The sequence below is a fragment of the Archocentrus centrarchus genome, chromosome 4, assembly GCF_007364275.1.
Source record: "Archocentrus centrarchus isolate MPI-CPG fArcCen1 chromosome 4, fArcCen1, whole genome shotgun sequence".
NCBI lineage: Eukaryota > Metazoa > Chordata > Actinopteri > Cichliformes > Cichlidae > Archocentrus > Archocentrus centrarchus.
In genome coordinates this window covers 16,153,216-16,176,766 of record NC_044349.1, presented here as the reverse complement: position 1 = coordinate 16,176,766, position 23,551 = coordinate 16,153,216, and the positions used below count along the sequence as shown (strand labels likewise).

The 23,551-nt window shown below is 37.0% G+C and overlaps 1 protein-coding gene across 1 annotated transcript; it reads right to left on the bottom strand.

Annotated features, from left to right (window-relative positions):
* Nucleotides 1-13,562: 13,562 nt before the first annotated feature.
* LOC115778857 (major facilitator superfamily domain-containing protein 8-like) lies at nucleotides 13,563-23,003 on the bottom strand. The gene is given in 16 exon segments (XM_030727211.1): nucleotides 13,563-13,599; nucleotides 13,815-13,929; nucleotides 14,977-15,107; nucleotides 15,309-15,431; nucleotides 15,689-15,902; nucleotides 16,110-16,181; nucleotides 16,506-16,585; nucleotides 16,588-16,704; nucleotides 16,707-16,746; nucleotides 17,014-17,018; nucleotides 17,107-17,169; nucleotides 17,172-17,195; nucleotides 17,198-17,224; nucleotides 18,577-18,638; nucleotides 18,835-19,024; nucleotides 22,839-23,003. Coding segments are annotated over 15 exon segments (1,305 nt in total). The 5' UTR covers nucleotides 22,915-23,003; the 3' UTR covers nucleotides 13,563-13,599; nucleotides 13,815-13,848.
* Between the last annotated feature and the right edge of the window lie 548 nt (nucleotides 23,004-23,551).

Here is a 23,551-nt window from a genome sequence, read left to right as displayed (position 1 = left end):
GTCCACCAACAGTACAGCTGAATTAATTTTTTCCATGAGCATAAATGAGACATGCATTGTTTTCTGTAAATTTTGTTTAAGTATCTATGTACTACTATATGAACTGCTACCAGTAAATTAATAACAGATTATGATAAATCAAAGACATGGGTGTATGTGTATCTATGCCATGTGGGGACAGGGAGAGTAGATCCATGTACAAACCCTTGTTTAGGGACAGTTACTAATTTTTAATATTAACATTGTTATTATGTAGAATAAACACAATCCATGATGTGAAAAATGTAACTATATTTCATTTAAGGATTAATATTAGGGAAACAGTATTTTTAAAGTTGCTTTAAAAAAATAGCATTATTAAGACGAGGCTAGAAGTACCGCCTCACAGTTTTATGCTTCGGTCACCCAGTTGAATTTATATTGCATTCTTACTTAATGAAGCTGAGTATTGACCTATGGATGTAAAATATCATAAGTTTATCCTATTAAATATTTGTGGGAGAGTTTGCTGCAACGATCTTGAGCTATGACCAAAAGTGTGTTTTGGGAGATTACAGTGACCTTGACCTTTGACCATCAAAATCAAATCAGATTTCGAAAAAAAAAAAAAAAATTCCCCCCAAATGTCTGTAAGATAAGATGCCGCATTCATGAGAATGAAACAGACGGATGGTTGGACAAAAAGTACAGCCTGAAGCCTGCGGTCACGGCTGTTTGCCGGCACTGAGGCATAAAAATCAACAAAAGAGAAAAACTGTATAAAATACACAAGAGAGAGAATCTAAACAAGCCTTTGAAAGTACAGGAAATTAAAATAATTCCAACTTGAAAACATTTGGTGGTAGATTAGATTTTTTTCTTTTTATCAACTTCCTAAATGCTCACCATATCAAAGTGCAGCTGTCAGTTTGTGAAATGCACCAGAAAGAAGACTGAAAGCAGTCTTAAGAAGCATACTTTTGAAATGCGTGACTTTCTACTGAAGGTCATGAATTATTTTGTCACTTTTTTTTTTACAGAGAAATTTCTCCCTTTAAATCCTCCTTGAAACTTTAATTAACAAGTTTAAACATCAGAGTTTGATTTGTGGGTCTTAGTCAGCATGAATCTTAAATCTTTTGGCATCAACAGTAAAACAAGCATAACCGAAGCAGCCTTATTCAAATAAGTGTTTTTAGAGTTATTACTTTTGGAGATTTTTTTGTTCTTGGTTTTTGTTTTTTTTGCCTCTATTAATTATTAGCAAGTACTCTTGTAAACCTTGGGGAGGCTTTATTTTGAAAGATCATTTGTTATTCGGTACTTATTAAAATTGTATATTATTATCATCTTATTTTAAAAGGAAGTAATTTAGAAGAAATTTAAATTCCCCGCTGCCCTGAAAATGAATAAACATATAAATATATTGATTACATGAGAAATCAGCAGGGATAAATGAAAAGAATAAAGATTAAAACTAAATGCACTGATATAAATAAAAAGAACTATAGTAGAATCACAAGAAAACAAAAGTATGTTGATGTTTACAATAAGTCACACTGCAATGTTATTCTGTTGTTGTGACGAGTGAGCTGAGCCAGAAACAAAATTTACATTTTTCTTACTGAATTTGCAGGAACAAGTATTTTTGGAACTAATTTGCTGTGTCCGGCCTCCCGGTATCACTTCTGCTCTGTGGAGCATCAGGAAACCAGGCTGGGCTGTTTGTCAATGCTGATTATTGTTTTCTTTCTCTTGACATATACACATGACCGCCAGCAAGATGGACTTGATGAAGGGGAATGGAGGGGAGATGCTGATGAGCATGCTCCGTACTTACATGTAATGCAGTGAAGGGGCACACACTGAAAAAAAAATATGGGCCATTGCCTCTCGGCGGCCTCCCTGACAGTATGTTCACATAAGAAACTAGCCTGCTTTTGTAGACACTCTTAAGTTAATGAGACCAATCCTTTGTTTAGCCCACAGTGGATACACAGCTACGATTGTTTTAAAATAGATCCCCCCCCCCCCCCCCCCCCCCCCCCCCCCCCCCCCACACACACCCCCCACCACAACACACACACACACACACACATTCCTCTTTTACCTCTGTTGGCTTATAGCCTCCAGTACATCAAGCCTAGGCAGGCCTCCTTCCAAGTCTGTGCTACTGAAACGTCATATAACAGTGTCAAAGTTATCATCTATTCCGGGCTCTAAGAGCCTGTTAGGGAAGCTGTCTCTGTTTATCTTGAGAGACTGACAAATAGATTTGACACAACTGCCCCCCAACCCCCCAACCATCTTCATATATATTCAGGAACAGAATAAATACCAAGGCACAACAGTATGGTGACTGTGCTGTGAAACCAAGCCAAATCACTTGGTTGTTTGTGATGCTACACATAAGGAAGAGTTTGTCAGATCTTGTCCCGATCTATGTTATGTGCTGAAAAAAGTCAGAGACAGCCAGGCAGAGGTTCAAGAGCCCAGCGAGCAGAGACCAGAATGGCAGAGGTCAGGAAAAGGTTACCCGGGCTCTGCTGACTTTCAGTGTGACTCTAAAGGCCTGGAGGAGCTCCTCAGTGGACATGCAGATGTAACTGGGGCACCCAGTCACGCACTAGAGGCACAGTGAGCTGTTTTTGTGTGTGTATCCTAAGTTGCCACTTTCACCTTGACGCTGCTGCCACAGATCCTAGACCTAAATGCTGGCATTCAGAGGACATATTAACTGCTTATTGTGGGGTGAAGAGTTTATTCACTGTGGCGTTTAGATTCTTGCCCCGCATGTTTTATATATAATTAGAGAGGCTATGAAGTAATAGTTCAATTAGGGAAATTATTGTTAATAATTTAATTTAGTTGCCATGAAGTAATACATAATTTTTTTCAGACGTGAATCTCCACGATACGATTTATAGTCAAGGCAGACTGTCATTACGGCGCTGTGAGTCCAGGAGTGGAGACACTTGACTTTCTTGTTTTGGAAACTGCACACTTAAATGATCAGGTGTCGTAAAATAGACTGCAAGAGTTTGAACAGTTTCTCTGTGAACAGTTCGAGTCAGCCAAGTTGATATGAACTTATTAATTTTTTTATGTTAAAACTATATATATATATATATATATATATATATATATATATATATATATATATATATATATATATACATAATCAATGATTAATTTCATTTCATTTACAATTAGTAAATTAATAAAGTAAATTACATAAAATGTTATATAATGTTATAACTAATATATGTTCATAGGCACACATGCTCGGTGGTTCTTATTTATGTAAACAGGCTGTTAAAAATATTGAGTTTGCAATAATTTAAAACTGATCAAAATACACAAAAAATTTTGTGTGCTGTGACTTCTGGAGAGAAAGGGCGAATGAGCAAAGCTAAAAGCGTTTGTACGTGCAGCAATTTATTCTGGCCTCGGGAACAGATAACCAAAGCAGCTCCTGAAGACATCAAAAAATCATTTCAGTTTTTGCAAAATAACCAGTAAAATCTACACTGAGGTACAGTCATTTTCACAGTCCCTCTGTTGTACAGGCTTAACATTAGTAGGAACACCAAAAGATGTAGATATATAAAATTAAACAGAGTACTTATACAGAGAAAAAAGAAAGTTTACAATATTCATCAAATGAGACAATTATTGTGTCAAAAATATGTCATATTCTAGTCAAAAAATTAAAGAGCTCAACACTTTCAGTGAGTTGCCTCACCGGTGAACGCCTCACCTTCATTTAGTTGACTAAGACAAAACTGAAATCTGAATATTTACACAAAGGCAATGCTACATGTGGTCCTACAAGAAAAATATATTTTCTCCAACCTTCTGGATTTATTATAAATATCCTAATACTTAACTGAACTTCTGAAATGTCTTTGTTTTAAATTGTCGTTTCAGTATCCTGGCATCAAACACTACAGGCTAAAAAACTAAATCACAAAACATTAACCTGCTGAACGTGCAATGATTTTGTAGGCTGACAAACAAAATGGAGTTTAAAGCACAGATGTTTTTTAAATAACTTTAAATTCTCAGATGGTGCAGCACAACCTCACGCTTCTTTAAGCCCAAAGGCGGAAAAGACATCTGAGTAGAGACTACGCAGCTGAAAGCAGTAAAATCATCTTCCAGAATCTTTTGGCAGACAAGTACGTTATTCACAGTTCAGCGCTAGCTAGTCTGTTAGCTGTGATGCACCGTAACAGGTAATTAAGGTTGGCCAACTGATTTTAGTACTCATGCAGCTACTTTTCCCCTTTTAAGATGTGAAGGTTAGTGAGGTGCTGTTTCAATTCAGCTTTCTGTGCTGTAATAAGGTGTATACTACAAGTGCAACTCACACTAATAACTAATAAATTTTAAAAAGGCTCAGCATAAATTGTTATATAACACAATAAAATATCTCACTTACACATTCAGTCACATTTTGACAATTAATCTTTAATCTTGTCCATTCCTGTATTTGTGTTAAAGGTTGTAAGACACTTAAGCAAAAAAAAAAAAAAAAAAAAAAAGAAGTACAATCACATTGTGTTACTTTTTTTTTTTTTCACCTAACAGTAATTTATTAATATATATTTTAACAAATAACCCAGCCATCTTCCAAGTGTAGGACACATAACTACTTATTAATCATCTATGGGATTTCCAGAAATTCCACTAACATTAACCTGTCCAAATAAATGCATTTTTGGGTCATTTTATTTATTTATTTAGAATAATAACAAGTACAGGATTTTTTTTAATCAAAATTCAGAGTTCAGAGGATAATCTTCACATTGCAGGTGTCACACAGAAGTCATGAGACCGGTCCCACTGCCCAAACCGGCAGAGAAAATGTTAGACTTGTTTGGATTTCATGGAAGAATGTAAAAAAATTTTTTTAATGGAATTGCACAGGGCTAGACTGACAAAGTGAAGAAATAAATTCAGTTACACAATTGGACTTATTCCGAAAGCACAAGCCACAGACGAAACTTTGACACAGAAGAAGATTTGGATTAAAAAGGACAGACAACACAGAGATGATGCAGCACATGAATCACACAAAAGGGCAAACAGTGGGATGAGAGTTGGAAAAACAATGTGAATTCCAAAAGCGGTGTTGTGACAGTTTGGAAAAAAGTATCAGTGACCTCACAGATCACCTGACTGTATGAGACTTCACGTCAAAGTCTCTCTAAATCCACGCTTGTTTGTTTGTGTCTCTGGGGCAAAATCAGTACGGACCACAAAAATTGGAGAAAAACATTAAGTTGGGAATAAAGTTTCATGCAGAGTGGGGGGAACTGTCAATTAATTCAACAGGGTTTGCAGCATTTATCTATGGTTATTTTTTTCATGAAAACTGAAGAGAGGTTATTGAGAGGCCACAATGGGGTGGTGTTATGCTGTGTAATTGTGTGGCATTTGTCTTGGCACTGCTCTGGTGTGACTCTCCTGTCTGGGCACCACATGAGAACAACACTCTGCCTTTGATTGTTTTGATTTGATCAGACATTAATTGGCTTTACAGTGAAGTCGACATGTAAATCTAGTAAAAGTGACTGCTCTTTGACATCAGCTGTGTCACAGACATGCCCATCACCCTCACACCTCACTGTAGCAGTACCAAGGCAGATGAAAGCTGTGAGTGGACAGACGAGAAGAAAACAAGGGGGGGGGGGGGGGGGGTGGGGTGAAAAGGAGAGAAAAGGGAGGGAGTCCCATGGCTAGGTCAGGAGTTCAGGGGTGGAGTTTGTCACCTGCTCCCCATGGCATGCAATCCTGCTCAGGAAAAGCAAGACTAAAGCTCTGCAGACCCCTACAAACTCCCAATTCTGTCTCCAACTACCTTCCACTAATTGGATTTAATGAGCGATTTAACAGCACAGCACTGCCCGATCAAATCAAACTGCTTCTGTCTACCACGCTTAATCCCGGGTCACTCCTTTGTCAAGCTTATTGCAAGACCCTCCTTTCTGCCGCCTCCTGCCTCACACATTCTCTCTCCCCTTCCTGTCGCTTTCTCTTAACACCCACCCTGTCTAACACAGAAAAGGCTGAGAAACCCTCTGTTCAAAAACAACTCTAACAAAGCTCTCACAAGACTGGCTGTATTTGGAAAGTGACGTCCTTGACGGTTTGTTTCTGAGCTCAGCCTGTGATCACACCTGCAGGTCAAAAGGAATCTGATCTCTCACCTTGCAACTTCAGCTCCGGGTATTGAAATTGTCTCTGATCTGTTCTGTACCAAAAGTTGTTTTTTTTTAAACTATTTTGAGTTTTTTTTTTTTTAATAGCTTAATATGAGCAGTAAACAAGACAGCAGTACCAAGCTGAGCTATACATGGGTAAGAAACAGGTGCTATTTACATTTTGGAGTTTGCAGTTCTTCCATTTGCTTCTGTTAAAACATAAATTCTCACTGACCACATAAGCTGAAAACTGTTTCCTATAAGAACATTTACAATATCAGTTTACATTTCAGCTTTCTGAAGCAAAGACATTAACACACCGCAATTAAAAGGAATATGTTAAATCCATGAAGCACAAATGTCTGCTCAGTATTTTGAAGTTAGAACTTGTGAATACTCAACACATACAGTACCACCCACCCCACACCCCCCAAAACTGCACATACTTTATCTCCCAATACTTCTCTTTTAATGATTCTGTAAATATGCATAAGCATGCGATAGCACAACCATTCCTCATGTAAGTTGCCAAAGCTGCAATTTTTTCCTTCATTAAAATTTCTCACATTTATGACACCAAATCAAAAGGTCAGCTCAGAAAACCTGCCCAGAATGTGTCTGTTTATCATCAGTTTTGTTTTCATTTCCAAACTGATCAGTACTTCTAAGTGGTGTAGTAAAAAAAACAACAACAAAAAAAAACAACTGGGGAACTAGGAAGCGTCCATGTGTTGCAAATGAGAATGTGGTGGCCGACATGAAAGCAGAAGTTCATTTAAGAGAGATTTGTCACTGCAGGTTGGCAAAGCTGCTTCTCAATTTAAGTTTCCAAAAGCAGCTTAATCATTAGGTCAAAGGGGAAAGGGCCAAGAGCTAAGAAAGGCAGGCTTCTGCAGAGGCTAGTATGGGGTTCAACATGTTGTCGCTGCTTTTGTTTATGGGTATAAAAAGTATTATTTTTTAAAGCATCCAAATCCCTAATGACATCCCCATGACACCACACAGAGCACCGCGATGTAACCTCCTTTGAATGTATGCTGTTTAATGTGCCTTGACTGTTCAAACTGAGCCACTGGCACTGGTGCATTTCTATATCCAGAAAAGATGCAAATGCATCTTGATATGCAAACAAGTAATAATTTCAGGCTCATTTATGAGAAATTCTTCAAAGGCTATTCAGCGGAAAAGCGTATAATAGGCCATTATCTGCGGCTCAGAAATGAATAAATAAGAAAAGTTCATGCTAAAGTTCAAATGCCATCTGCCCGGGCTTTGATTGTATTTAATTATTCGACACTCTATATACAAATATGTTAAATTAAATGAGAGGTGACTATAATATTGTTTTAGAAAAGAGTTCATCTGGATTTGTAACTATGTTAAAGGTCAGAAGAAAGCCTGTTGTGCCTGGGAAACAAGACATGAATGAACTTTTAATCTATGTAAAAAAGCAAACAGGGCATACATGTCTCCATCTTTAAATTACGCTCCATTTCATGCTATGCAGCAGACATCTACACTGTCTTCTCTGTGCAATCATAATCTCAGTGGGTGTTTTCTCTGCAGAAAACAGTGAAGACCATCACTAGGGCACAGAAAGTCATACCAATTTATGCTTTATTGCCGGAGTCTGTATTATAACTGACATCACAGAAAAACACATATCTGTTCTACCTGAAATCTAGAGGTTCGGAGCCAGTTAAATCTCTGTGTTTCTCTACTGTCTTTTTATTTTAGCCATTTTTTTTTTTTTAATTTTTACTCCTCGTCCTTTTTTTCTAGCTCCAGTTCTCATCCACCCTCCCCAGAGTTTGCTCAATTCCCTCTAGGTTCAGCGGCAGGGCACTGGGTCACGGCACTCGTTGGATTTTCACACTGTTCTCTCTACTGAACGCCACATCAAGTTAATCAGGGTTAACAATTGCGGCGGTGCCTTGCTGAGCAGGGCTCCGATCGGCTTAGCGTGGCCTGGCTCTGGAGATACAGATGGGGTAGTAATCTCTCTCTCTCTTCTAAAGTGCGGATGTGGGCTAGTTGTGGTCGGAACACAATTAAGACAGTGGCACGTCTAAAAATTGTATGACTTCAAGATATGAAATATGTCCTGAAGGCAGAGGTGTAAAAGCAGAGTAATGGAGTTACTGAACAGATAACAACCCTTGTAATAATGTAAGCAAGCTTTCTAAAATTGAAATAAAACAAAATATTCCTGAACATATTAGGTGAAGACATTTTGTTCTTTCTGTTAGGCGGCTCCTTTTTTTCCCCAAGGTATTTCATTTCTGTGCACTAGTGCTTTGCCAGAAAAAACAACTTTAAAGGTCCATTTACCAATGTCTCCCTTCAACAAATAAGCTCATTTGTATGCCTCCAGAATAGAGCTGTCAACAAAATTAATTTAAAACTAAAAATTTGCATGTGAGGACTTGAGATTCAATGACATGCGTCCTGGAAATATAAGCGTGGAGGGCAGTGCTTCTACGGCAAGTCAACATTAATATTCTTTGCATAGAGTGTGAAAACTTGCCACTCTCAAACGGTGTAAAATGTGACACAAGTATTCTTAATCCCTTGTGTGCTACTTTATTCTCATCAGCCACACAGGTCAAGACTAGTGGGATGTCAGAGGTCAAAAAGACCACTGAAATAACAAATCCAAAGTAAGTGTATGATGTTTTAAGATCAAAGAGGGGGGGGGGGGGGGGGTGTTAGAATAAAACTCTCAGAACTGAGGATGACTGAAGCGTGACCTATTTGGCAAAACAGAACTCTCTGTGCAATAGCAGCTGGCTCCCTCGTACAGCACATCCCTGGGTGCCCCCGCTATAGGCTACGCAGACTTAATTATTCATTCAGTTAGAAGGAGCATTACACAACCCTGCATCCCTGATAGGACCAATAAAGAAGAAAAACTGTCTGTCAGACAGCCTTGGGTGACAAAAAATGGAGTTCAGTTTTCTGCAGGAGTTCAATTTCCAACAGTAACTAAACACAACTGTACTCTTCACATAACCTTTTGAACTAAAGAAACTATGCTAAGTCAAACTCTGGTAACAGATTTTATGTGCATTTACCCTCTGTTATTGCAGACTCTGTCACAGGCCATCTTTTTATTTTTTTTACCGAACGCTTTCAAGCCTCTCACTTTTTTTCCATAATCTGTCTTGCGTTTGCAATGTCGCACCTTTTTTCAGAGGGACACATGTATTATTAACACAGGATTCAGGTGCTATCCCTGCAGGGACACTCAGAGACTTTCACAGGTTTCTGTCAGTGCCATCGTTTTGATTTAACTGCAGCTGGAACTGTTTTTTTTGCACAAACATTAGGAATCTGTGACACCAGTGCACAACGTGAATATTTCATGCACTTGGCAACTAAAAGCTAACTTTAAGCTTTAAAGCACTTCTCTTCATTTATTACCCATGCCATCTAGCTTCATGAGGGTCTTAAAATCTCGTAGAAGGCATTATCCCTGAAAGTCTTGCAAAGTGCATGTGAAACGACAAGAAAAAGAGATGCGATGGAAAAGTGGTTGGTGATACTGCAGTAATGCTTTGTCCACACTCATGCATTTGAAATATGTATGTTAGGCTAAGCATCAATGTCCCGCAAGCCTTCAGAGTCACAGGGCATCATCCCAACACCAACCCAACTCAGTTTGTGAATGACCATTAGTCATCAAGCCTGGGGAATTACACTGAGATAAAAAAGAAAGAAAAATAAGAACACAAACAAAGTCCTACTAAACTCTACATGCCCTCGTTGCCCCAGTCGAGGCAAACACAGTTCACCAAAAGTTCATGTGTCCATTATCATTGGTGAATTTGGTTATATGTCTGCGACTGGTGGGGAAAGAGGAGGAGCGGGGAGAGCCAAATTTGCCCCGACAATTGTTGGTATGAGACACGACGTGTTCTACACTTCTGACCCTGATACGCAGGGTCGTTGCTCGGTCAGTGTGCCGCTGCAGGCTAACTGTATTTGGGGATTGTGTGTGTGTGATGAGTGGAGGGAACTAGCTGGAAAAAAAAAAAAAAAAAAAAAGGATAACCCCAAAATATCTCTGTTACTGGCACTGTGTCGTAACATTTCAGAGCAAGCCCCGCCCAACATCAAAATGGGTTCAACTAGAGTTCACAATACGGGGCCACACCTCCTCGCCATCACGTCACCAGGCGGAAGACATGTCGTCATGAGCAAGACCTCACCTACACGCTTGGTTTTTTGGTCGCCTGTTGTCAAGGTCACAGCGGCGCCCAGCGGAGCGACGTTGACACGATATCAACTGCAGCTTCAGAAGCTTTAGAGCACGTTTTAGTCCCGAATAGAGCCGCAAAAAAAAGGCCTGTTATCAGTTCATAACAAAAATTCTTTATTGGGTAACTTACTTCTTCATTTTAAATTATTATTAAAATTAAAAAGAAAAAAAAAATTTTGCAAATTGCAAAATTCTGTGGAAATACAGAGCCAAAAAAGTTTCTTTAAATTTATTCAGTAGAACACATTCAAATTATAATACTAAAAATATGATATGGGAAAAAATTACCTTTTTATTAACAGTTAATGTACATATTCCCAATGCATGCTTTATTTTTTATATAGTTTATTTGGTTACAAGGAAATAGTGAACTTATTGATTGTTGGGTTTTCTCTGTAACTATTGTCTTTAACTTACAATATACAGCGCCTTGAGGCGACCGTTTGTTGTGTTTTGGCACTACATAAGTAAAACTGAATTGAACTGAATTATGTCACATACATATTTTACATTTTCTTTTTTTAACTATTAACTATGCATATTTTTTATTTATACAATTACACATTAAATGTACTGTCAAAATGATTTTATACTGCATTAAATGCACAAGAAAATAAATGGGATTAGGGAAGCAGAATTTTTATTTATTACAGGTTTATTTACTTAGTAATACATGACGTGAACTTTCACGTTATATTTGTGTTTCATATATTTTTCAGCTTTGTTATGGTGTGCTTTCTAGGTCAGGTCTCCCTTAAAGAAACTATTTTAATCTCAAGGGAGTGACTGATTAAATAAAGGTAATAAATTCAAATAAATTAAAAATTTTAAAGCAAAAAAAATAATAAAATCCCATTCTAATGTCACTCTTTGATTGTCATTTTTTAATTAGCGAATTTTTTTTAAACAAATTGCAATTGCAGATGTACATGGTCCTAATCAAAAATAAATGCATATAAAATACTTAAAATTTAACATTTATTTATAACACAATCAAACCAGTAAGTTCCTTAAATGTATTACAAAATAATAGAATTTGATGGATCTCCCAATTTTTTTTAATAGTACTTTCAATTAGAAGTCGACTCAAACACTTTACAGCTAACCATTAATATGAGATACTGATACTGAGTTGACTTCATTGCTGTAACTGTTTCAATTTGCATGCCTCCAAATAATGATGTAACCTGCTAAATGCAATGAAATTGATGACATTAAAGATGTAGATTAAACTACAAGATGCTATTTTTTTAAACATTTCTTTATTGCCTTTTTAAAGAAAGAAAATAAATGAACAACCCTGACAAAATAACCTACATTTATTGCAATTAAGATACATTTAAATTATAAAACTAAATATATATGCAAATAAACTTGTCAAATATTATATTGTAAATATATAAGTACTGTATTATTACTCCAATATTTCTGTTCTACTCTCAAAATTATTGTGTGACCATACATGAGTTCATTACTTCTTATGAGAATTATAAACACAGGCCTACAGAGCAAAGTTTATCTTTTCTATTTAAAGACAAAAGATACAAAAAACTAATTTACATGTTGAAAGCCAACAAAAAATCTAATAAATAATGCAAAATAAATATTAAATAAAGAAGTCTCAGTTGTAACATCACTTTGTTTTTTCCAAATAATCAAAAGATTACAACATAAATGTAAAGCCTTTAGTAAGAAATCTGCAACAAATATATATGCGTGCTTTAGCACTGCTTCGCACCTAAAACAACTATAACCGACAATGCTCATTAGGAAAATTAATTAATTAATTAACCGTGGACTTGAATGACTGGGATCACATACCAATAGTCATAAGGATGAACAAAGACTAAGAGCGCCCACCAGTGTTGAAAATATATATTAAATCAGAAAGAAGAAATTAGAAATGTGTACTTGTTGTTCTTTCGAACCAAGAAACAGTATTTGTATTAATATTATAAGTATTTCTGATTCCTTTTGAAACTGAATTGCTGTTGACAAATGTCGTCTCTCTCTCTCTCTCTCTCTCTCGCTCTCCCTCTATATATATATATAATATATATATGTATATAGAGTATATATATACATATATATGTATATATGTAATATATACATATATACATATATATATGTATATATAGAGGGAGGAGCGAGAGCAGAGAGAGAGAGAGAGATAGATAGATAGATATTCATCGAATGACTATATTCACTCAAATGAATACATATTCATTCGAGATTAACCAGTTGAGATTCAACTATACAGAAAATAATCTCTGAGTAATTATAGCTGTGTTTATATACAGTCCCCTATTGTCAGAGGCGCTGTGTAATTGGACAAAGGAACACAATCCTTAATTAAAATGAAAATCATAATTTTCGATGTTGTTTTACCAAAGTATAATCTGGCCTTTCTATTCGTGAGGCTGATTAAATGTTTGTGAAGTCTTCAATGACGGACTCACCAGATAATGACATTTACTGCGGTTCTGTGATAACCCAAACCACTGATGTCTTCTGTGGCTTTTCATGTGGCAGAGCTCATGCACAGTTTCCAAATGCAAATTGAAATTAACTTAGGACCTTTTAACTGCTTAACTAATGCAAAAATAATGAAGGAACAGCCCACACCTGTCCATGAAAAAGGCAATTTCACAAATTACCTTTAGTCCCTTGAAAAAACAAAAAGGGGGGCAACGTCATAAGAAGCCATAATCCCTAAACTTTTGGATGTAAATACCCTCAAAAAATGCCAACAAGTCACCAATTTAATCCCATATTGATGACAAAAGTTTAACTAATGCAAACTGTGCCAGGTTTAAATATACATACATATACAGACTCAGTGCAAATCCACAACATTTGGAATAAAAATAATTTAACAGTAAACACGATGCAGTATGTGCTAAAGCACAGGCAGAATGTTGTTATGGACCTTTTTTAATCTAACACTTGCATGTACAGTAGGATTCTGTGTTTCCATAGGAAATATACCAAACTAAACTGCATCAGATCAGCGTCTGCACAGGCAGAGCCAACATTTAGGCAATGAATTTTGTGCTTCGGTGTGTGTTTATTACTCTACATGATGGTCTTGATGCAGAAAGTGAGACTGAGGAGGGGATGAAAAGCACAGATCGTGAAGCTCCCAGTTTTCTAAGTAAGAAAGAAAGAAAGAAAGAAAGAAAATATAATTTAAAATATAAGAAGACAGCATCTAACTCTAAAATCTAATATCTTGAATTGCACATAAATCATTATTAATACTATGCTTCTAATAACTAATAATAACTTATTATACTACTATAAATACAATGAAATTAAATTGAACCACATTAAGACATGCACTATGGTTGTAAATAAAACTGTACCTCCTTCAATCACTTTTCCTCCAAAAGCCACTTGCTAATTTAAGTTTTCCGAATTGTCCATGTGCTCCTGTACAGCAGGTTCCACCAGCCGGTTGTATGAGTAGACCAGCATCATCTGTATTGAGCAAAAATCAGTTTTTAAATAAATATTTATTTTCATGTTGAAGTGGAAGGTTGCTGTTCAGAGAGAGAGAGAGAGAGGTTGTCTGTCTGTTAGTTGGTGCCATTATCATTTACCACCTGCTAAGTTGATTTCTGTAGACTGATTTGGAGTGGTAACATTTGGATTAATTTGATAATACTTTTAGGAATGTAAATATTTTTGATAACTGAGAACCTATTTCAGATGTGTCAGGAAGGTAAAGCAACACGTTCTTCAGAGAGAAAATAATAAAAGAACTGATGGAGTAAATTTGGTTGTTTTTGTCTTGTTTTCTTCTATGTCAGTAAACCAGAGGAAACATTTGGGCTTCATACTGAGTGTTCCTCCTGTACTTCATTAAAAGCGTTTGTCGTGCTTGTTTGTTACTGAATCCAGTTGCTGCTGGGTAGACATGTCATCCTGCATTTACTTTTCTTAACTTAGAACCCAGTTTTGTTTTTATTTGTTCTAAACAGTTAGTCACTGCTGAGAAAAATGACTTTTTGAAGCACATTTACAGACTTTGTGGGGCCCAAACTTAGCAATTGCCAGAACTCTGTCTTTATTAAATCTTAGCGATTAATTTTATACATCAGTGTAAAAACAAAGAGGTTGTCAAGGAAGTCACATTATTCACCCCTAATAAATGAAAAGTGGTTGAAACATTTAGGGAAAGTAAGGCAACGCAAAAGCACAAATGTGGAGTCAAATGTAAATGATGCTCTGTTGTGCACTGCACTTATTTTTTATGTAGGGAACCACATATCCAGAGGTCACCGACATTTGCAATTCTATTGTAATTCTACTTACACTGTATTAGAACAAAACTTTCAAACTAAAAGCAAAAATACTACAAATTAATGTCTTCGTGTGTTTTTTTTTTCATTTAGACATTGCCCTAGTGATAAATAAGATTCCACTCAGACTGGCTTACATATGCACAAAACAACAGCCAACAAAGATCCATTTACTCTTAACTTCTGACAGGACATCCAATGTTTTTATCGAATCCTTGCCTACCGTTAGCAGTGCCAGCAGTACCATCATCATCCCCATCATGACATACATGTTCTCGGTAAGTCCACCAGCCCACAGAGGGCCCAGGATGGTGGCCAGGCCCCCCACTGAACGCCGTATTCCCTGACTGAAACCTGCAAAGTGATGTACAGACAAAAGAGCTCAACACACACCACATCACAGGGCTTAAAATGTGCATTTCACTGACAATTGGTTTAAACATAGTCATTTTTCACAAAAAACAAACAAAAACAAAGCTGTAACAATACAGAAAAAAACGATCGAATATCATCTGACATGCCTTTGCTTGGCCATTAGATGGTGCAGTTTCTCACCTTGTGTTTTTTCAGCAGTAATTTTGGAAAACAGAGAAACTTGGGCAACAGACACAAACGGCAAACCCAAAATCTGTAGAAACACCCCAATGATGAACTCTGTCAGCTGCCATGAAAAGCCACCTAGAGAAAACACAAAGTGGAAGAGCAGAGAAAATGAAAAAAATGTGAATAACAGCACACTGAAGATGAATTTGAGGCAACATTATTCAATGGATAGGGCCTGAATATTACATATGTATAAAAAAAACACAGCATTACTTTGACTTAGACTGTGTCCCAGCGGGACATCAAAGACACAGTTCATTATGTGGTAACATTAATTACAGTTACAGTGACAATCTGGTTGTGCAAAACAAAAACAAAAAGTTCTGTCTAACCTAGAGGGTTAGCCAAGAAGACGAGGCACCAGACACAGGAGACGTTACACATGCACAGACCAATGGCAAGGATCACCCGTTCTGTAACATGGCGGCTCAGCCAGCGCACAAACAGGAAGCCAGCGATCACCACTACACCACCCAGTAAGTACATCACGCTGTTCTCAAGCTCCCCAAAGTTAAAATATTTCTGCGTCAGAGGGGTCACCATGGTCTGAGGAGAGAATGGTTGACAGTTTGGCACAGTTCATGAAATCATTTAGTCTCATTATGTACATTGGCAAAGTAAACATTAGTAAAACTGTATATGACTTTATATGATTTCTCTTGGTTTAGAATTATTAAGATTAAGAAAAGATTCACTGAACACAGATAACTTAATGTGTATGTGTGCATCAGTCTGTGTGTGCCTTTAGTGCACCTCCAGAGCTGTTTGATTGAAGAAGGTGACAAATTGGGCAGCCAGCAGCACAATCACTTCTTCTCTCAGGAACTCTAATACAAAGAGAATGGAAATATATTTTCCAGAATCTAAGGCTGAATGGCATGAGAGAGAAATACTAAAACTGTACAGAGTGATTCTGAAAATGGTTTGTTAGATGAAAAGAGACGCTCTGTGGAGAAGAAGGTAATCCAATCTGGTTATGCCTTTGAAGAAATAGATTAGAAAAGAGATGAACAAACAGGCAAGGCACCCAGCCATCAATCACATGAACTACTGACCTCGAGAAATGCTGAAAATTCTTAAAGGCACCAGAAGCCTCTACTGGTGAAGTAGAGTCTACAGGAGAGTTAGGTGAAGTAAATATGATTCAACGTGGTGTTCCTGGGTGGACTGGAATGCCAAGACAGAGCCGTAGGACCCCATCAGCTCCTGAGACACTATTAGAGGCTTTCCTCTTCATCGCTCTCTTCCCTAATCTTCCACAACCCCATTCTCTTTCTCTCGGTTGTTTCTCGTCAATTATTCCTGGCCTTCCCCTTCTCAAGGGGTGGCAGGTCCACAGTCAGGAAACAACCACGAATTGAAGGAGAATCCACAGCAGACACATAAACAGCTGCAAGGGGTGGATGAACAAAGTTACAGCAGTCCACAGATGAGGATCGAAGAATGTATCAAAAATCTGAAAACACCTTCTTATAAGGTGCACTGACATATATTTAATCTTACCCCGGGGGCCAGTATATTTATTGATTACAAAGGGACCCATGTGGAAATCACAACAATCTCAGAAAGATGTTTAAATGCTGGACCTGTGTTAAACACAAAGTTAAACTATGAACATTAACCACATGTGACCACAGATCTATTCTAATCCTTCTACATGATCTGGATAAAAAGCAGAGTCAACCAAACCATTAAGATTTATAATAATTCAACTCAGATGATCATCATATAGTCTTTAATGTGCACTGACCAATCACAAGGCCGGCCTGCCGACACGCCATGAAAGCAGCAAATACAGTGGCACGGTCCTCTGGGCCGTACTCCTGGTTAAGAAGCCAAGATGGACGAGCTAACACCTGCACCGATGCCTGGGAAACAAACAAAAAATAAACCTGAAGTACTGCTTTCTAGCTATTAAAATAGTTTGTTTAAAAAAAAGATAAGAAATGATATTTTATTGTTATTCTACTAAATTAATACTGAAATGCTGGGAGTCATTTAGAAATGACAAAGAAAAACATTTTTTTTTATTTAAAATGCCTTTCAGTTATCATAAATGGTCACAGATGGCAAATTATGTTAACTAATGCAAATTTTAAATGTTAAAAGCACAAGTAATAAAAACATTTTTAAAAAAACTTGTTAGAACAGGTGAAATGTATTTGGCTTATTGAATATCTGGAGCCTTTTAGAGTTGATTTGACTGTATTCTTAAACTTAAAAAAAAGAAACTTTCCTCTGAAGCTTGACAGTATTCCTGTTCTAAGAGATGTAGGCAGTTGGGAATTACTAGAAAACAAGAAGGTAACACAAAGCAACTTCACAAAACCAGAGAAAAGTTTCTACTCTGACAAACTGCTTTACAGGTCTTCAACTAGCAGAGTGGTTCCTACGAATGTCTTGGCAGTCATGAGTGAGGGATTTGTACAGGATGAAGGGATTCTCAAGAATGAATGCTATCACTTTTTGCAATACAAGTCATACGCTGTGAATGTTAATTTAGTGGAGCCACTTGGAGCCAATTTTCTCCCACAATGGGACAATGACCCAAACCAAAGCTCCAAATATTAACTGAACATGAACTATTTAGAGAAGTAATCAGTTGGCATTTTTTTCTATAATGAAGTGGCCAGCACAGTCACCAGATCTCAACGCCACTGAGCTGCTGTGGGAACTCGATGAGAGATGCTTGAGGAAGCATGGGGTGAAATTTCCCCAGATTACCACAACAAAGTAACCAAGCTATGCAAGGATGCTGTTGCTGCAAATGGACAATTCTTAGACAAAAGCAGACCATGATGGAAATTTTTTTAAGGATTTTTAATAAGTCCTTTTAAAGGATTATAATTTCTTGTCTTGACAAAGTCTTGACAATATTTCATATTTAGTTTGCACCTCACTTGATGAATAAAAGTACGAGTTTACGTGAAAATGAAGTGACTCCAAACTTTGGAGCAGTATATTGCACCATGTTAAAATTTGTGGGTGCTACTGGAAACTGTAACAAATACAGGAAGTACATCTTGAAGTAAATAATGTATCCCAGTATTTTCTAGTTATTAAAGAACTGTTATTCTAAATATTTAGAATTTCCCACTTAATTTTCTTTTAAACTAACATGATCTCTCCAAGGTATGCTCTTCAGTATGACCAACATATATTTTTGTCATTAAGTCTGTAACATGATTCTCAGTTCTAGTGTTACTTTATAAAGACTCACCTGCTACCAATCTGCTTGACAGTAGAAGCCACTTTGAGTAGCCCATCAAGTACATAAATTACCTGGGCAGTAAAAAGACAAAACAAAAAGTGAATATGGAATTTATATATATATATATATATATATATATATATATATATATATATATATATATATATATATATATATATATATACACACCCCAGTATAGCTGCGGTTCAAACAGAAACCCTGTTTGCAGGATTGGTGGATATTAGGAATTATGTGAGAAGTGTGGACTCACCAACTATCTCAAAGATGTTGGCAAACAATATGATCTTCTTTGTTGATCGTGTTCTGTCAGACCAGTGGCCAAACAGCGGTCCGGACAGTAGGCCACTCAGGCTGAATGCTGACAGGACCAATCCCAGGAAGTAAGGTGCTGCATCCAGAGTCTGCAAGTAACTCCATATTGTGGGTAAAATTACAGCTGTGGATAGAGAAGAGAGGGGATATTTGTTTTTAGCTTATTTCAATGCCCTGTATGGTGAACAGATAGGAAATCATATATATTGACTCACAGTCTGAATACTAAAAGCAAGTACGATGGCTACATCTTACTGTCAATGCTTAGAGCTTTATTTGTCATACAGACAAAGAACAATGCAGTCCAAATGTAATCCAAACTCAATTACTGGGTCAGATGGCACACAATAAAGCATGCTCTCAGAGAATTCCAGAGAAAATTACTACTTAAATTCTCGTCATTCAGGGCCGAGATAAACTGTGTGTGGAAGTGGCAAAACTTAAAGTTCCCAAACTGAAACTTTAAGACTTTAAACTTGTAATTAGCAAAAACCAAATATCTGTACTGTAACCTATACAATCATTGTGTAATAAATTCTATCTTTATGAAAATTATTGACAGTGTATAAGATATATGGGTATAAAGCCTTTTCCACATACCAATTAGGTCAATAAATTTTTGGACAATAACATAATTTCTGTAGTTTTGCCTCTGCACACCATCACAGTGGAATCAAACAGGTTTGGTTTGAGCAACAGTTCCCCCAAAGCACACCAGAGGGCAAGCTAAAAATTTCAAGGCACACCTGTATTCATGCCTGTTGTCAGCTCTTCTTTTGACTGTGACTGTGACCTAGTAGTAATAATGGCTTAAGCGATGTTTGCATGAAGACAATAAAAATGTCCAACTAGTAAGTTAAATATTACGAGTCAATTGTAACAAAGGTCACATATTTGTGAAAATCAGTGTCAGTTTTTTGCTGCTACTGATTTTCACACTTATGTACATATCATGGCTTACAGTCACTTTGCGGAATATGGTGGAAAATGTGAACGATTCAGATATTCTAAGTACTGGTATCAAAATACTGCTATCACTGAGTTATTGGCTTGCTGGTTAATCCCATTAGGAAAGGTCAAGTTAATAACTGGTGGGAAGCTGGGTCCTTAAGGAACCCCCACCACCACCACTTCGCACTCTGTTGCACATTCACACCTGTCCTGTGAGTAGGGGTGCGCAACCTCAAAATTATGCCACGATATTTCAAGAAAGTTTGCAAAAACTGTATTTCTGATGATATAGAAAAAGAAATACTGAACATTTTATTAATGCCTACAGCTTGCAGCATTTATAAGTAAATAAAAGGCAGTTTCCATCCTTCTTTTCAAGTGAGCTGCTGTCACTGATGACACACAAACCTAATTCAAAGTGTGAATCTGTTTTAACAAGGTGCCAGCAGCAGCAGCAGCATGGTAATGCAATGTAATGCAGTGACACAGCATAAGTCAATGTCACCACAAAAGTAGCCTAGGAAGTGTTTTCCATGAAAATTTTAAGAACAAAAAACTACCTAACATTTTAGTTTAACAAGAATCAAAGTAACTTAACCTTTGTAACTGTTCAGGGGCTGCACAGTATTGTCACGTGATAAAACAAAAATGTTTTCTAACTGGAATATTGTATTTTCAGTAAGTAATTCAGTAATTTCCATCCTCTGTTTGCTCTTGCTGTCATGTGGAGTGCAGCTATCATGCTGGACTGAGTCATTTGTTTACATTTAGGTCTAACATCAGCAGTTGCTACTATCTTCTCATACCTGGTCATACTCGATGGCGTGCACGTTTGCTGTTTAGCACGAATAGTTTTCTTCCATATTTTGCAGAGTACCATGTTGTGTTGGAGGTTGATTGATTGATTATATTAGTAAATTCAATGACATATTTGGTTTTCTATATCCGTTGTGGGTTTTGTATTGTGTTGCAGCTTTTGTATTTGTGTTGCGGGTTTTGTATTTGTGTTGTAGCTTTGTATTTGTTTTGCGGCTTTTGTATTTGTTTTGCAGCTTTTGTAATTTGTGTTGCAGCTTTTGTATTTGTGGTGTAGCTTTTGTATTGTGTTGCGGCTTTTGTATTTGTGTTGCGGCTTTTGTATTGTTTTGTGGCTTTTGTATTTGTGTTGCGGCTTTTGTATTTGTGTTGCGGCATTTGCATTTGTGTTTGTAGCTTTTGTATTTGTGTTGCGGCTTTTGTATTTGTGTTGCAGCTTTTGTATTTGTGTTGCAGCTTTTGTATTTGTGTTGCGGGTTTTGTATTTGTTTTGCGGCTTTGTATTTGTGTTGCGGCTTTTGTATTTGTGTGTTGCGGCTTTTGTATTTGTGTTGTAGCTTTTGTATTTGTGTTGTAGCTTTTGTATTTGTGTTGCGGCTTTTGTATTTGTGTTTGCGGCTTTTGTATTTGTTTGTGGCTTTTGTATTTATGTTGCGGCTTTTGTATTTGTGTTGTGGCTTTGTATTTGTGTTGCGGCTTTTGTATTTGTGTTGCGGCTTTTGTATTTGTGTTGTAGCTTTGTATTGTTTTTGTTGTAGCTTTTGTATTTGTGTTGCGGCTTTTGTATTGTGTTGCGGCTTTTGTATTTGTTTTGTGGCTTTTGTAATTTGTGTTGCGGGCTTTTGTATTTGTGTTGCGGCATTTGCATTTGTGTTGTAGCTTTTGTATTTGTGTTGCGGCTTTTGTATTTGTGTTGCGGCATTTGCATTTGTGTTGTAGCTTTTGTATTTTTGTTGCGGCTTTTGTATTTTGTGTTGCGGTTTTGTATTTGTTTTGCGGCTTTTGTATTTGTGTTGCGGCTTTTGTATTTGTGTTGCGGCTTCTTTGTATTTCTTTTGTGGCTTTTGTATTTGTGTTGCGGGTTTTGTATTTGTGTTGCAGCTTTTGTATTTGTGTTGCGGCTTTTGTATTGTGTTGTAGCTTTTGTATTTGTGTTGTAGCTTTTGTATTTGTGTTGCGGCTTTTGTATTTGTGTTGCGGGTTTTGTATTTGTTTTGCTGCTTTTGTATTTGTGTTGCGGCTTTTTGTATTTGTGTTGCGGCTTTTGTATTTCTTTTGTGGCTTTTGTATTTGTGTTGCGGCTTTTGTATTTGTGTTGTAGCTTTTGTTTGTATTTGTGTTGCGGCTTTTGTATTTGTGTTGCGGCTTTTGTATTTGACCTGACACCTCTGGGCCACCATACATATATACTAACAATTCCAAATCTTACATTACTAAATCTTACATTAAAAATAAATGGATGACGCAAGAAAGTGAAAACACTTATTTCCATTTTAGTCCATAAACTAAATAAAGTAATTCCTTTTCAGGTACTAAACCATCATTGGAGGCTGACACACGCGGATCTTACTCACAGACCTGGCCTGGGTTGTCTCATTATTGCACATAGGGAACATAAACGCATGGCGTTGCTATACTAATGATATCTAATATATTTATGTCACGGAAAAAGTTTATACCGATATGATACCATATGGCACAGCCCTACGTGTAAGTTTGAGCAATAATAATTCAATCTTGCATCTCTGTGTTACTTTATGTTACAGTTTTCTGTGTGCCCTTATAACCAGCCAAACTTCTGGTACTTATAAGCCACTGCGAGTATGGTATATAAACACAATGAAACTTATAACACATGATGTCCACCACTTAAAATAGTCAGCACATTGTCGTTTATATATAATGGAATCCTTACATGTATAGACATTTATACAGTCACGAATGTGCTTATAATGAATTATTGAAAAGTGATTGTGTGAAATGTGTAGTTACAAAAAAATTAATAAATAAAGCTTTTTAGTTTTTTGGTTCAAGGAGTCCCCCTCACGCCCTGCGTGTAACACTAATATAACTTATTACTTATACTTTCGCGTGGTTATCTACCATGTTTACTCCAACGCGTCCTATGGTCCTGTTCCAATACTAAAATTTAATAGCATAAGAGATCTTACCATACTCCACACCGCTTAGAAGAAAAATGAGTCCAATAGTGATGAATGTCAGCTTCTTTTCCCGTCTATTATCCATCCTGTCTGGCTGCTAAAATCTTCTTTCTATGGGACTTTAAAGGTCCCTTTTCGTCTCCCAACCAAACACCGCCGACATAATAATCTCGAGTGCAGTGCTTCCAATTACAGCCCAGTGTGATGGTATGCCAAGACTGCCAGAAAACAGCTGGAAAATGCTTACGCAGCAGCGCACATTGCTCTGCTGCCTTAACAGCGACTGCCAGCCTGATATCACTTGATATCAACAAACACGTGGAAAACTCATTTCCGGCTTCATTAAAGTCCATTCATTTATAAAATGTCTTTACTCAAACCGTCTGGTCGAATGCGCTGCAATGGTTAGCTTACCGACCGAAAACCGAGGCAGAGGCGACACAACCAATCACCACAGTGCGCAGTTTGACGCCAACATACACAACTTCCGGTTGTCCGGACCTTGATAGCCAGAACAACTGATGCTCCATCTCCCTCATAGACTGAATAATGCATGCACACATTAGATTAAAAGTTTTTTGTTTCAGAATATTCAACAAGATAAATGATGGTGAGTTTTGTTCTAAGTCTCAGAGTAAATCAAAGCTCTGGTATCTTCTTTATTTTGTCATAGAGACACATGCCAAATAAAGCTTTTTATAGGTATAGATGTACAGGATACA